The sequence below is a fragment of the Pseudophryne corroboree genome (genome assembly GCF_028390025.1).
Source record: "Pseudophryne corroboree isolate aPseCor3 chromosome 3 unlocalized genomic scaffold, aPseCor3.hap2 SUPER_3_unloc_5, whole genome shotgun sequence".
Lineage (NCBI taxonomy): Eukaryota > Metazoa > Chordata > Amphibia > Anura > Myobatrachidae > Pseudophryne > Pseudophryne corroboree.
The window spans coordinates 91255-107708 of NW_026967541.1; the positions used below are offsets into that span (position 1 = coordinate 91255).

Here is a 16454-nt window from a genome sequence, read left to right on the forward strand (position 1 = left end):
GGTAACGGCGGGGTCTGCGCCACCTGTATTACGGTAACGGCGGGGTCTGCTCCACCTGTATTACGGTAATAGGACACTAGAGTGTCAGTCACCTGTACAGGGATAGTGCAGCACCAGAGGCTGCTCCAGCTGCACTATAACAAGGCACCAGAGGCTGCTCCCCCTGTAGTACAGAACCTGACACCAGAGCTGCTCAGCCTATAGAATAATAATAATAATATCATTACCTGCTGCCAGACACAGCAATGGCTGCTCTCTGCTCCTGCTGCCTTGTGGGAATGATAGAAGGAAGGCGGAGCTCAGACCAGGGGAAAATGGCCGCCGCTCCTGACGTCACTACTCGGCCTGGGAACCTATTGCTGCAGCCGGACTGGTCTACAAGAAAATGGCCGCCGGCCTCCTGCACTAAGGACATCTATGGTTCAAATATTACTGGGGCGGAGGTGCGGGCGTGGTGTAGAGGGGAAGGGCCAATAACCAGAAAGCAGCCTTTGCCAATCATGACCTACTTCCGGACTGTGCGTTCCACCTTACTTCCGGACTGTGCGTTCCACATACAGGAAGTGAGTTTTCATCGACTGCTGCTGCCTCCCAGTGTCCGTGGAGATCAGGTAATGGCGCCTTACTATACAGGGGGAGCAGCCTGTGGTGATCTGTTATTATTATTATACGGGAGAGTAGCCTGTGGTGATCTGTTATTATTATTATTATTATACAGGAGGAGCAGCCTGTGGTGACCTGTTGTTATTATTATTATTATACAGGAGGAGCAGCCTTTGGTGTCCTGTTATTATTACTATACAGGAGGAGCAGCCTGTGGTGTCCTGTTATTATTATTATTATTATTATTATTATTATTATTATTATTATACAGGAGGAGCAGCCTGTGGTGTCCTGTTATTATTATTATACAGGGGAGCGGCATGTGGTGTCCTGTTATTATTATACAGGGGGAGCGACTTGTAGTGTCCTATTATATTTTTTCTGGGGGAGCAGCCTATTGTGTAATTTTATTATTAATATAAAGGGAGAGCAGAATGGGGTGTGCTGTTATTAGTGTTATACAGGGGGAGCAGGTTTTTGTGTACGGTTATTATTATACAGGGACAGCAGCTTGTGGTGTCCTGGTATTATTATTATACATTGGGAGTGATGGTGATGTCCTACAATACTGGAGGAATGGTCTGTGGTGTCCTGCTTTTAAATACATCTGTTATTTTTATACTGGGGTGCAGCCTTTAGTGTCGTTATTATTATTACTACAGGTTGAGTATCCCATATCCAAATATTCCGAAATACAGACTTTTTTGAGTGAGAGTGAGATAGTGAAACCTTTGCTTTTTGATGGCTCAATGTACACAAACTTTGTTCAATGCACAAAGTTCTAAAAAAATATTAGCAAAAATTACCTTCCGGCTGTGTGTATAAGGTGTATATGTAACATAAATGCATTCTGTGCTTAGACTTGGGTCCCATCACCATGATATCTCATTATAGTATGCAATTATTCCAAAATACGGAATAATCCAATATCCAAAATACCTCTGGTCCCAAGCATTTTGGATAAGGGATACTGTGGGGATTGGAAATATTGCTCAAAATATAGGATGTATTAAAGCAGAGACCGTAATATCCCTGGCATGTGTAACAGATGATAATTGGAGCAGTATGAAGCAAATGTATATCAGACTCCTGGGAGTTGTAATAATAATACAGGAACATGACTGGGGAGGTGAGGGGATCTGGGAGTATCACAGTGACATCACTTATATCTATAGTAATAATACAGGGACATGACTGGGGAGGTGAGGGAATCTGGGAGCATCATAGTGACCACTTCTCTCTATAGTAATAATACAGAGACATGACTGGGGAGGTGAGGGGATCTGGGAGCGTCACATTTACATTACTTATATCTATAGTAATAATACAGGAATATGACTGGGTAGGTGATGGGATCTGGGACCATCACAGTGATGTCACTTATATCTATAGTTGTAGTACAGGTACATGACTGGGGAGGTGAAGGGATCTGGGAGTGTCACTATGACATCACTTATATCTATAGTTATAATACAGAGATATCACTGGGGAGGTGAGGGGATCTGTGAGCATCACAGTGACATAACTTATATCTCTAGTAATAATACAGGGACGTGACTGGGGAAGTGAGGGGATCTGGGAGTATTTGCAGCGATATTGATGTCTCCCCATTTTGCAGGGTTACACAGTTGTGAAGAAGATATCTGGTGAGTGTGAGACACCCAGCAGCCATCCTCTTGTGTCAGGCGGACTAAGCAGGACCCACAGCCCCATCACAGTGCCTCCACCTCACTCACTAATACATGAGAGACACAGTGACCAGAAGATCCTGGAACTCACCAACAAGATCATTCAGCTGCTGAAAGGAGAGGTGACTGCTGGGAATGGAACATTATACAGTAACACCAGGGGATGTGTCTGGGTGGTGACTGGAGAGGTGACTGCTGGGAATGGGACATTATACAGTAACACCGGGGGACGTGTCTCGGTGATGACTGGAGAGGTGACTGCTGGGAATGGGACATTATACAGTAACACCAGGGGACGTGTCTGGGTGATGACTGGATAGGTGACTGCTGGGAATGGGGTATTATACAGTAACACCAGGGGATGTGTCTGGGTGATGACTGGAGAGGTGACTGCTGGGAATGGGGCATTATACAGTAACACCAGGGGATGTGTCTGGGTGATGACTGGAGAGGTGACTGCTGGGAATGGGGCATTATACAGTAACACCAGGGGATGTGTCTGGGTGATGACTGGAGAGGTGACTGCTGGGAATGGGGCATTATACAGTAACACCAGGGGACGTGTCTGGGTGGTGACTGGAGAGGTGACTGCTGGGAATGGGACATTATACAGTAACACCGGGGGACGTGTTTGGGTGATGACTGGAGAGGTGACTGCTGGGAATGGGACATTATACAGTAACACCGGGGGGGGGGGGGGGGGGTGTCTGGGTGATGACTGTATCATTGTGTGTGTCAGGTTCATATAAGGTGTCAGGATGTCACTGTCTATGTCTCCATGCAGGAGGGGGAATATATAGAGGAACACAGGGGTCTGTACAAGGACATGATGATGGAGAATCACCGGCCCCTCACATCACTGGGTAAGAGGAGACTGTCATGTATTGTACAGGGGAGAGCAGGTATGGGGCCCCCTATATACACACATCACCTGATAATCACATATATACACTGTACTCAGTCACTGTGTGTCTCCTATAGATGGGCCCAGTAACAGAGATACCCCAGAGAGATGTCCCCGTCCCCTGTATTACCAGGATTGTACAGAGGAGAATCACAGGATCCCACAGGAGGATCAGGTAGGCGGTATTTAGGGTCTCATCCAATATACCAAAGTGACCATCACTATATGATCTGTAGAGGAGCTGTGTGTCTTATGCACTGATATTATATTGTTTCACCTCAGTTTAACCTGACTGTATGCAAATGTCATTATAGGTTTTGTTTTTTTATTTGTAGGTAGAACGTCTGTCTAATATTAAAACAGAAGATACAGAGGGAGAAGAAGAGACGTATGTGACTGATATAAAGGCAGAAGATATAGAGGGAGAAGAAGAGACGTATGTGACTGATATGAAGGCAGAAGATATAGAGGGAGAAGAAGAGATGTATGTGACTGATATAAAGGCAGAAGATATAGAGGGAGAAGAAGAGACATATGTGACTGATATAAAGGCAGAAGATACATTGGGAGAAGAAGAGACGTATGTGACTGATATAAAGGCAGAAAATATAGAGGGAGAAGAAGAGACGTATGTGACTGATATTAAAACAGAAGATATAGAGGGAGAAGAAGAGACGTATGTGACTGCTATAAAGGCAGAAGATATAGAGGGAGAAGAAGAGACGTATGTGACTGATATGAAGGCAGAAGATATTGAGGGAGAAGAAGAGACGTATGTGACTGATATAAAGGCAGAAGATATAGAGGGAGAAGAAGAGACGTATGTGACTGATATAAAGGCAGAAGATACAGAGGGAGAAGAAGAGACGTATGTGAGAGGTGATCAGCAGTGTAAGGAGGAGGAAATCCCTACAGATATCAACACAGGTGAGTAATAAACACTTATTACAGAAGTCACATATTCTCCTTCCTCAGTCACTACAGCAATCTCTTATCCTACACCCTCCTCTGTCAGTACAGACTAATGTGGAATATGTATTTCTGCTGCTGGGTACACTGGGCTCCACAGGGAATGACATTGGGATGTAGAGTAGGCGCTTGATCCGATGCACCAACAGGCTCAAAGCGTTGACCTTCTTCCCAGAATGCATAGCGCCGCCTCCTCTATAACCCCACCTTTGTGCACAGAAGCTCAGTTTTGTAGTTGGTGCCATGCAGTAAGCAGGCATACAACACGGGGGCTGTAGCCCTAGGAAATAGATTTTTAAAGAAATTCACGCCTCACAAGAAGATGCTGGCTCGCTACCCCCTCGCTGCGGAGCTAAGTAAAAATTGGGAATCACACCCGCCAGTGGATTTGCAGGTGGCGCAGCTGGTGGTATCCTCAGCTCTGCCCGTAACTATTGTCACGTCCCTGAGAGAGCCGACGGATAAGCGTGTGGAGGGTTGTTTAAAGGCAATTTACACTCTAAGAGGTGCTGCACATAGGCCCACAATTGCCGCGACATGGGCTGCAGAAGCTGTGGAAGCGTGGGCTCAGGAGCTGGAGGCGGAGTTGCCGTCCAACGCTTCTGATCATGCTAGACAATGCTTGTCGTATATTGTCACAGCGTGTCATTACATTAAGGAAGCGGCTTCGGATACAGGTATTCTGGCGGCCAAGGTTTCTACTACGTCCATACTGGCTCGCCGGATTCTATGGTTGCAGTCCTTGTCTGTGGATCTGTCTTCTAAGAAAACCCTGGAGGTACTCCTGTTTAAGGGAGACATTCTTTTTGGAGAAGACCTCAATAAGATAGTGGCTGACTTAGCTTCTGCTAAAACAACGTGTTTACCTAGTACTGCCCCTTCGGTGCCGAAGGCTAAGAGTACTCCCTTTTGTCCTTCAGGGTAAGCAAAGGGTCAGGCGTACTCGAAACAGGTACGCACTGCCAAACCAAATAAGCCCAAACAGGCCTGGGCTACCCATCAGCCTGCTTCCAAAACTAAAAAGCCTGCCGCATGGGGGATCCCAGGGTGGGGGGGGGGGGCGAATTCTAGGGTATACCCAGGAATGGTTGAAGACCATTTCCGATGCATGGGTACGGGAAGTCGTCACTTGAGGTTACACCGTATCTTTCAAAAATCACCCCCCTCATAGATTTTGCCTGACAGACATCCCTTCGGATCAGGTAAAGGCAAAAACTCTTCATTCGGTGGTACAGTCCCTACTGGACACAAGAGTGGTAGTACAGGTACCTCTGGCTCAGAGAGGCAAGGGGTACTATTCACCGCTGTTCCTAGTCCCGAAACCGAATGGGTCTTCCCGGCCCATTCTCAACCTCAAGTCCTTGAACAAATTTGTGAAGGTCTCCAAGTTTCGTATGGAAACTCTTCGCTCTATTGTTCTGGCATTGGAACCTGGGGATTGTATGGTCTCCCTGGACATACAGGATGCTTACCTGCATATTCCCATTGCAATGTCGCATCAGCAATACCTGAGGTTTGCGGTTGGCAACCTCCATTACCAATTTTGGGCGTTACCCTTTGGTTTGACCACGGCTCCGCAAGTCTTCACCAAGGTTATGGTGGTCATGACGGCTGTGCTCCGCCGTCAAGGGGTCAGGATCCTACCGTACCTGGACGACTTGTTGATACTGGCAAATTCCCCAGAAACTCTCCTACGCCATCTGGATCTGACTATCCAGTTTCTGCAAGCCCACGGGTGGCTCATCAACTGGAAGAAATCTTCCCTGGTCCCTGCTTGGAGCATGGTGCACCTATGGGCAGAGGCGGATTGGCCATAGGGCTTGCAGGGAAGACTCCCGGTAGGCCGACGCACCTGTGGGGCCTGTTTTGTTTGAGGACATGCGGTCCTATTTATAGGCATAACGAATAAGATACAGAATAATTAGCATATATGAAAATGACTTTGCCACTTAGCCTGTGATTGCAGATGATCTAGTGTATGCTCTGTCTGCCTGCTTGGCTGACATATAAGATTGAGTGAATAGTGATTGGGATACGGTTGGTGTAATAAGCAAGAAAATATATCTACCTAAAGAATTATATAGTTTCCTAAATTCTGAAGGTGTATCATATAATGTGCTCCTAATATTTAATGTTATTTCTTTTTATCTTCCCCCTTGATGCTGGACATGCCCACTATCTGGAAAGTCTTGGGGGGAGGGAGCTGCTGCCATGGCCCATGGCTAGACCTTACACCTCTGGTGCTGCCCATGTGGGGCCACTAGTACATATTTCTCTGACGTCCTAATGGATGCTGGGAACTCCGTAAGGACTATGGGGAATAGCGGCTCCGCGGGAGACTGGGCACAAATAAGAAAGCTTTAGGACTACCTGGTGTGCACTGGCTCCTCCCCTATGACCCTCCTCCAGACCTCAGTTAGATCTTTGTGCCCGGCCGAACTGGATGCACACTAGGAGGCTCTACTGAGCCTGCTAGAAAGAAAGTTTTAAATAGGTTTTTTTATTTTCAGTGAGACCTGCTGGCAACAGGCTCACTGCAGCGAGGGACTAAGGGGAGAAGAAGCGAACCTACCTGCTTGCAGCTAGCTTGGGCTTCTTAGGCTACTGGACACCATTAGCTCCAGAGGGATCGAACGCAGGGCCCGACCTCGATGTCCGTTCCCGGAGCCGCGCCGCCGTCCCCCTTACAGAGCCAGAAGCAAGAAGTGGTCCAGAAAATCGGCGGCAGAAGACTCTGTCTTCAACAAGGTAGCGCACAGCACTGCAGCTGTGCGCCATTGCTCCTCATGCACACCTCACACTCCGGTCACTGATGGGTGCAGGGCGCTGGGGGGGGGCGCCCTGAGCAGCAATAAGACACCTTGGCTGGCAAATATACACCATATATAGTCCAAAGGGCTATATAGGTGTAAATTAACCCCTTCCAGATTTCCAGAAAAAGCGGGAAAAAGTCAGCCGAAAAAGGGGCGGAGCTATCTCCCTCAGCACACCGGAGCCATTTTCCCTCACAGCTCTGCTGGAAGGATCGCTCCCTGGCTCTCCCCTGCAGTCCTGCACTACAGAAAGGGTAAAAAAGAGAGGGGGGGGGCACTCAATTTAGGCGCAGTGTATGATATAAAAGCAGCTATAAGGGAAAACACTCTGTATAGTGATATCCCAGTATATATAGCGCTCTGGTGTGTGCTGGCATACTTTCCCTCTGTCTCTCCAAAGGGCTTTGTGGGGTCCTGTCCTCTGTCAGAGCATTCCCTGTGTGTGTGCTGTGTGTCGGTACGGCTGTGTCGACATGTATGATGAGGAGGCTTACGTGGAGGCGGAGCAAATGCCTGTAAATGTGATGTCACCCCCTGCGGGATCGACACCTGAGTGGATGGACTTATGGAAGGAATTACGTGAAAGTGTCAACTCCTTACACAAAAGGTTTGACGACATGGGACAGCCGGCTACTCAGCTTGTGCCTGTCCAGGCGTCTCAAAGGCCATCAGGGGCTCTAAAACGCCCGCTACCTCAGATGGCAGATACAGACGTCGACACTTATACCGACTCCAGTGTCGACGACGAGGAGACTAATGGAACTTCCAATAGGGCCACCCGTTACATGATTGAGGCAATGAAAAATGTTTTACACATTACTGACATTACCCCAGGTACCACTAAAAAGGGTATTATGTTTGGTGAGAAAAAACTACCCGTAGTTTTTCCTGCATCTGAGGAATTAAATGACGTATGTGAATAAGCGTGGGCTTCCCCAGATAAGAAATTGGTAATTTCTAAACGGTTATTGTTAGCGTACCCTTTCCCGCCAGAGGATAGGGCACGTTGGGAAACACCTCCTAGGGTGGATAAAGCGCTCACTCGTTTGTCAAAGAAGGTGGCACTACCGTCTCCGGATACGGCCGCCCTAAAGGAACCTGCTGATAGAAAGCAGGAGGCTATCCTAAAGTATATATACACACATACAGGTGTTATACTGCGACCAGCTATTGCCTCAGCATGGATGTATAGTGCTGCGGCTGCGTGGTCAGATTCCCTGACAGAGAATATTGATACCCTGTATAGGGACACTATATTACTGACTCTAGAGCATATAAAAGATGCGCTTTTATACATGTATGATGCACAGAGGGATATTTGCCGGCTGGCATCAAGAGTAAGTGCAATGTTCATTTCCGCCAGGCGAGGGTTATGGACTCGGCAGTGGTCAGGTGATGCCGACTCGTAAAGGCACATGGAAGTTTTGCCTTATAAAGGGGAGGAGTTATTTAGGGAAGGTCTGTCGGACCTCGTTTCCACGGCGACAGCTGCCCCCCAACAAAAGAAAGCACCGTACTATCAAGCACAGTCCTTTCGGCCCCATAAGGGCAAGCGAGCGAGAGGCGCGTCCTTTCTGCCAAAAGGCAGAGGTAAAGGAAAAAAGCTGCAGCAGACAGCCAGCTCCCAGGAGCAGAAGTCCTCCCCCGTTTCCGCCAAGTCCACAGCATGACGCTGGGGCTTCGCAGGCGGACCCAGGTACGGTGGGGGCCCGTCTCAAGAATTTCAGCACACAGTGGGCTCGCTCACAAGTGGATCCCTGGATCTTTCAGGTAGTATCTCAGGGGTACAGACTGGAATTCGAGACGCCTCCCCCCCGCCGTTTCCTAAAATCTGCCTTACCGACAAGGAGGCAGTGTTAGAGGCTATACACAAACTGTATTCACAAAAGGTGATTATCAAGGTGCCCCTCCTTCAACAAGGAAGGGGTTACTATTCCACAATGTTTGTGGTACCGAAACCGGACGGTTCGGTGAGACCCATTTTAAATTTGAAATCCTTGAACACATATATAAAGAGGTTCAAGTTCAAGATGGAATCGCTCAGGGCGGTTATCTCAAGCCTGGAGGAAGGGGATTACATGGTATCACTGGACATCAAGGATGCTTACCTGCATGTCCCAATTTACCCTCCTCACCAGGAGTACCTCAGGTTTGTGGTACAGGACTGTCACTACCAGTTCCAGACGCTGCCGTTTGGGTTATCCATGGCACAGAGGGTCTTTACCAAGGTAATGGCCGAAATGATGATACTCCTTCGAAAGAAGGGGGTTTTAATTATCCCGTACTTGGACGATCTCCTGATAAAGGCGAGGTCCAAGGAGCAGTTGTTGGTGGGGGTAGCACTATTTCAGGAAGTGCTACAACAGCACGGCTGGATTTTCAATATCCCAAAGTCACAGCTGGTTCCTACGACACGCCTTCTGTTCCTGGGGATAATTCTGGATACAGACCAGAAAAGAGTGTTTCTTCCGGAGGAGAAAGCAAAAGAGTTGTCGTCTCTAGTAAGAAGCCTCCTAAAACCAGGACAGGTGTCAGTGCATCAATGCACGAGAGTCCTGGGAAAGATGGTAGCCTCATACGAGGCAATTCCATTCGGCAGATTCCACGCAAGAACCTTCCAGTGGGACCTGTTGGACAAGTGGTCCGGATCGCATCTTCAGATGCATCAGAGGATAACCCTGTCACCAAGGACCAGGGTGTCGCTCCTGTGGTGGCTGCAGAGTGCTCATCTCCTAGAGGGCTGCAGATTCGGGATACAGGACTGTGTCCTGTTAACCACGGATGCCAGCCTTCGAGGCTGGGGGCAGTCACACAGGGAAGAAATTTCCAGGGACTGTGGTCAAATCAGGAGATTTCTCTTCACATAAATATTCTGGAATTAAGGGCCATCTACAATGCCCTAAGCCAGGCAAGACCTCGGCTTCAAAACCAGCCGGTACTGATACAATCAGACAACATCACGGCGGTCGCCCATGTAAACAGACAGGGCGGCACAAGAAGCATGGGGGCAATGGCAAAAGCCACAAGGATTCTCCGATGGGCAGAGAATCACGTGTTAGCACTGACAGCAGTGTTCATCCCGGGCGTAGACAACTGGGAAGCAGACTTCCTCAGCAGGCACGACCTCCCTGGGGACTTCATCCAGAAGTCTTCCAAATGATTGTAAACCATTGGGAACGGCCAAAGGTGGACATGATGGCGTCCCGCTTCAACAATAAAACAAAAAAGATATTGCGCCAGGTCAAGGGACCCTCAGGCGATAGCAGTGGACGCTCTAGTGACACCGTGGGTGTACCAGTCAGTTTATGTGTTCCCTCCTCTGCCTCTAATTCCCAAGATGCTGAGAATTATAAGAAGGAGAGGAGTAAGAACGATACTCGTGGTCCCGGATTGGCCAAGAAGAGCTTGGTACCCGGAACTTCAAGAGATGCTCACAGAGGACCCATGGCCTCTACCGCTAAGGCGGGACCTTCTCCAACAGGGACCCTGCCTGTTCCAAGACTTACAGCGGCTGCGTTTGACGGCATGGCGGTTGAACACCGGATCCTGAAGGAAAAAGGTATTCCGGAGGAAGTCATCCCTACCCTGATCAAGGCCAGGAAGGATGTAACCACACAACATTATCACCGCATTTTGCGAAAATATGTTGCGTGGTGTGAGGCCAGGAAGGCCCCAACGGAGGAATTTTAACTGGGTCGATTTCTGCATTTCCTCCAAGCAGGAGTGACTATGGGCCTCAAATTGGGGTCCATTAAGGTCCAGATTTCGGCTCTGTCGATTTTCTTCCAGAAAGAACTGGCTTCATTGCCTGAAGTTCAGACATTTGTCAAGGGAGTGCTGCATATTCAGCCCCCTTTTGTGCCCCCAGTGGCACCTTGGGATCTCAATGTGGTCTTGGGGTTCCTGAAATCACATTGGTTTGAGCCACTTAAATCCGTGGATCTGAAATATCTCACGTGGAAAGTGGTCATGTTGTTGGCACTGGCTTCGGCCAGGCGTGTGTCAGAATTGGCGGCTTTGTCTTGTAAAAGCCCTTATCTGATCTTCCATATGGATAGGGCAGAATTGAGGACTCGTCCCCAGTTTCTCCCGAAGGTGGTATCAGCTTTTCACTTGAACCAACCTATTGTGGTGCCTGCGGCTACTAGGGACTTGGAGGATGCCAAGTTACTGGACGTTGTCAGGGCCCTGAAAAGGACGGCTAGAGTCAGGAAAACTGACTCGCTATTTATCCTGTACGCACCCAACAAGCTGGGTGCTCCTGCTTCTAAGCAGACGATTGCTCGCTGGATTTGTAGCACAATTCAGTTTGCGCATTCTGCGGCGGGACTGCCGCATCCTAAATCAGTGAAAGCCCATTCCACAAGGAAGGTGGGCTCATCTTGGGCGGCTACCCGAGGGGTCTCTGCTTTACAACTTTGCCGAGCGGCTACTTGGTCAGGGTCTAATACTTTTGCAAAATTTTACAAATTTGATGCCCTGGCTGAGGAGGACCTTGAGTTTGCTCATTCGGTGCTGCAGAGTCATCCGCACTCTCCCGCCCGTTTGGGAGCTTTGGTATAATCCCCATGGTCCTTACGGAGTTCCCAGCATCCACTAGGACGTCAGAGAAAATAAGAATTTACTCACCGGTAATTCTATTTCTCGTAGTCCGTAGTGGATGCTGGGCGCCCATCCCAAGTGCGGATTGCTGCAATACTTGTACATAGTTATTGTTAACTAATCGGGTTATTGTTGAGAGCCATCTGTTCAGAGGCTCCACTTGTTATCATACTGTTAACTGGGTTTAATATCACAAGTTGTACGGTGTGATTGGTGTAGCCGGTATGAGTCTTACCCGGGATTCAAAATCCTTCCTTAATCGTGTCAGCTCTTCCGGGCACAGTATCTTAACTGAGGTCTGGAGGAGGGTCATAGGGGGAGGAGCCAGTGCACACCAGGTAGTCCTAAAGCTTTCTTATCTGTGCCCAGTCTCCTGCTGAGCCGCTATTCCCCATGGTCCTTACGGAGTTCCCAGCATCCACTACGGACTACGAGAAATAGAATTACCGGTGAGTAAATTCTTATTTTTTCCAGGGATGCTTTTTGTTCCCAATCTGCTCCTGCCTGTGGGCGTTGTTGGACACTCACAACCAGCAGTTGTTTTTGTCTCAGAAGAAAGTCCTGAAGCTTCAGAACAGGATTCGATGCCTCCTATCTTGTCCGCAAGTGTCGATACATTCGGCAATGCAAGTGCTAGGTCTCATGGTGTCTGCTTTCAACATGGTGGAGTATGCTCAATTCCATTCCTGCCCTCTGCAGAAGCTAATTCTTACCAAGTGGGACGGCTTGCCTCACCGGATCAGGTCTCAAATGATCTCCTTGTCTCCGGAGGTCCATCTGTCACTGAGCTGGTTGCTTCAGGACCAACGATTTAGCAGGGTTCGTCCCTTCTGGATCTTCAGCTGGGTCCTTCTGACGACGGATGCCAGTCTGAGAGGTTGGGGTGCTGTGTTGGAACAACACTCCCTTCAGGGTTTGTGGATCAAGGAGTCGTCTCTCCTCCTGATAAACATTCTGGAATTGCGGGCGGTGTTCAACTCATTGAACTTGGCCCTCATTTAATACAGAACAGACCTGTTCAAGTACAGTTGGACAACGCCACCACGGTGGCGTACATCAATCATCAAGGCGGCACTCAAAGCCACATGGCATTGAGGGAAGTATCACGGATTGTTTAGTGGGTGGAACGTCATCTGTCAGCCATATTGGCAGTGTTCATTCCGGGGGTCCTAAACTGGGAAGCGGACTTTCTCATTCGTCAGGACGTACATGCCAGAGAGTGGAGCCTCCATCCAGAAGTGTTTCAACTCCTTGTGGACAAGTGGGGCCTTCCAGATGTGGACCTGATGGCATCTGGACACAATCACAAGGTTCTGGTCTTCAGAGCAAGGACAAGGGATCCTCAAGCAGCGTTCGTGGACGCACTGGCAATTCCATGGAACTTTCGGCTGCCATACATGTTCCCTCCGGTGTCACTCCTGCCCAGAGTAATAAGGAAGTTCAAGAAAGAAGGAGGAATCCTGCTTCTGATCGCTCCAGCGTGGCCCAGATGGCATTGGTTCTCAGACCTTCAGGGTCTCTCGATAGAGAATCCCCTTCTACTTCCGCAGTGTCCAGATTTCCTCGTTCAGGGCCCCTGTGTATATTAGGATTTAGCCCGATTGGCTTTGACGGCGTGGCTCTTGAAGCTTCCGTCTTGAAGGCCAAAGGATTTTCTGAGGCGGTCATTCAAACCATGTTGAAGGCCCGGAAACCGACCTCTGCTCGGATTTACCATAAGGTCTGGAATTTTTACTTTGCTAGGTGTGCATCTAACAATTATGATGCTTACAAGTTTAGTACGGCCAAACTTTTGGCCCCTCTACAACAGGACCTGGACTTGGGCCTTCGTCTGGCCTCCATCAATGTTCATATTTCTGCCTTGTCGGTTTGGTTCCAGAGAAAAATTGCGACCTTACCTGATGTGCATGCGTTCACTCAGGGTGTGTTGCGGATTCAACCTCCTTATGTCCCGCCTGTGGCTCTTTGGGACCTGTCGGTGGTTCTGGAGGCGTTGCAAGGGTCTCTGTTTGAGCCTCTTGAATCTGCAGACCTTAAGTGGCTTTCCCTTAAGGTATTGTTTCTGCTGGCTATTGTCTCTGCTAGACAGGTGTCGGATTTGGGTGCCTTGTCTTGTAGGTTACCTTATCTGATTTTTCACCGTGATCGGGCGGTTCTTAGAACACGTCCCGGGTATTTACTGAAGGTGGTGTCCTCTTTCCACCTTAATCAGGAAATCATGGTTCCGGCCTACTTACATGTTCCCATTTATCCTCCGCATCAGGCTTACCTGAGGTTTGCAATTCAGGATTGTCATTACCAATTTCAAACGTTGCAGTTTGGTCTGTCCACGGCTCTGAGGATTTTCACCAAAGTGATGGCGGAGATGATGGTTCTCCTTCGCAAGCAAGGACCCATACTTGGACAATCTCCTGATAAAGGCGAGATCCAGGAACCAGTTGGTGCAAAACGTTGCACTCTCCCTGACGGTTCTTCAGCAACATGGTTGGCCCCTAAACTTGCCAAAATCGCAGTTGATTCAGACGATGCGGTTGTCGTTTTTGGGAATGATATTGGACACAGAACTACAGAGAGTCTTTCTTCAGTGGACAAGGCTCTGGAACTTCAGAGTCTGGGCAAACAAATTCTGAAACCAGCAAGAGTGTCAATCCATCAATGCATTTGGTGGCTGGGGAAGATGGTTGTGGCCTACGAGGCCATTCAGTTTGGCAGGTTCCATGCCAGAGTGTTCCAGTGGGACCTGTTGGACAAGTGTTCCGGGTCCCACCTACACATACACCGGAGGATAATCCTGTCTTCCAAGACCAGGGTATCAATCCTGTGATGGCTGCACAGCTCTCACCTCATAGAGGGGCGCAGGTTCGGGATACAGGACTGGATCCTGCTGACCACGGATGCAATCCTCCGAGGCTGGGGGGGCAGTCACAATGGGAGAAAACTTCCAAGGAAGATGGTCAAGTCAGGAAACTTGTTTCCACATAAATGTTCTGGAGTTAAGGGCCATTTACAACGGCCTTCTGCAAGCGGAACATCTTCGAGATCTGCCTGTACTGATCCAGTCGGACAATGTAACAGCAGTAGCGTACATAAACCATCAGGGCGGAACGAAAATCAGAGCGGCATTGGCAGAAGCCACAAGGATTTTCCGCTGGGCGGAAAAGCATACAAGCCCTCTGTCAGCGATCTTCATTCCAGCAGTGGACAACTGGGAAGCAGACTTCCTCAGCAGACACGATCTCCATCCAGGAGAGTTGGGCCTCCACCAGGAAGTCTTCACAGAGGTGACAAGTCGTTGGGGAGTTCCTCAAGTAGACATGAGGGCATCTTGTCTCAACAAGAAGCTTCAGAGATATTGTTTCAGGTCAAGGGACCCTCAAGCAATTGCAGTGGATGCACTGGTGACACCATGGGTGTTTCAGTCGGTGTATGTATTACCTCCACTTCCTCTCATTCCAAAGGTTCTAAAGATCATAAGAAGAACAAAGATCCGGGCGATCCTCATTGTCCTAGATTGGCCAAGGAGGGCTTGATATCCAGATCTTCAGGAATTACTCATAGGAGATCCCTGGCCTCTTCCTCTGCGCGAGGACCTGTTACAACAGGGGCTGTGCGTGTATCAGGACTTTCCACAGCTACGTTTGACGGCATGGCGGTTGTGCGCAAAATCATAGACCGTAAGTGTATTCCCAGTGAAGTCATTCCCACAATTATTCAGGCCAGAAAAGGGGTAACGTCTAAACATTACCACCGTATTTGGAAAAAATATGTTTCTTGGTGTGAATCCAAGGGGGCTCCTACGGAAGAGTTTCGGCTAGGACGTTTTCTCCATTTTCTACAAGCAGGTGTGGATGCGGGCCTAAAATTGGGCTCAATTAAGGTACAGATTTCGACCTTATCGGTTTTCTTTCAGAAACAATTGGCCTCCCTTCCAGAAGTTCAGACTTTCGTGAAAGGCGTGTTGCACATCCAACCTTCATTTGTGCCTCCAGTTGCACCATGGGATCTTAATGTGGTGTTGCAGTTCCTTCAATCACATTGGTTTGAACCTTTACGGACGATGGAGTTGAAATTCCTCACCTGGAAAGTGGTCATCGCTGAAGGCCTTGGCATCTGCAAGGCGGGTGTCTGAGTTAGCGGCCTTGTCTCACAAGAGCCCTTATTTGATCTTCCATGAAGATAGAGCTGAATTGAGGACACCTCAACAATTTCTACCGAAGGTGGTTTCCTCTTTCCACATGAAACAACCTATTGTGGTGCCTGTGGCTACTGACGCCTTCGCTGAGTCAAAATCTCTGGATGTGGTTAGAGCTTTGAAGATTTATGTCTCCAGAACGGCTCAGATTAGGAAAACAGAGGCTCTGTTTGTCCTGTATGCTCCCAGCAAGATTGGGTGTCCTGCTTCCAAGCAGATCATTGCACGCTGGATCTGTAACACGATTCAGCATGCTCAGTCCACTGCTGGATTGCCGTTACCGGAATCTGTAAAGGCCCATTCTACTAGAAAGGTGGGCTCATCCTGGGCGGCTGCCCGGGGGGTCTCGGCATTGCAACTTTCCCGAGCAGCTACTTGGTTGGGGTCAAACACATTAGCAAAGTTCTACAGTTTGACACCTCGGCCAATGGAGACCTTAAGTTTGGTCAGTCGGTGCTGCAGAGTCATCCGCGCACTCCCGCCCGTTCTAGAGCTTTGGTATAACCCCGTGGTTCTATGATGACCCCAGCATCCTCTAGGACGTATGAGAAAATAGGATTTTAATACCTACCGGTAAATCCTTTTCTCTTAGTCCGTAGAGGATGCTGCGCGCCCGTCCCAGTGCGTACCTTATCTGCAGTTATTAGTTGTGGTTACACAAATGTTGTGTTACGTTATTGTCA

At 48.7% G+C, this 16454-nt stretch overlaps 1 protein-coding gene across 1 annotated transcript in view; it reads left to right on the forward strand.

Moving 5' to 3' along the window:
- The first annotated feature begins 421 nt into the window (after window positions 1–421).
- Window positions 422–16454, forward strand: part of LOC134984352 (zinc finger protein 585A-like) — a 104533-nt gene continuing 88500 nt past the window's right edge. The window contains exons 1-5 of the mRNA XM_063949951.1: window positions 422–611; window positions 2222–2413; window positions 3076–3154; window positions 3273–3370; window positions 3531–4122. Of these exons, the coding sequence (XP_063806021.1) occupies window positions 501–611; window positions 2222–2413; window positions 3076–3154; window positions 3273–3370; window positions 3531–4122 (1072 nt within the window). The 5' untranslated portion in view covers window positions 422–500. The remainder of the gene's footprint in view (window positions 612–2221; window positions 2414–3075; window positions 3155–3272; window positions 3371–3530; window positions 4123–16454) is intronic.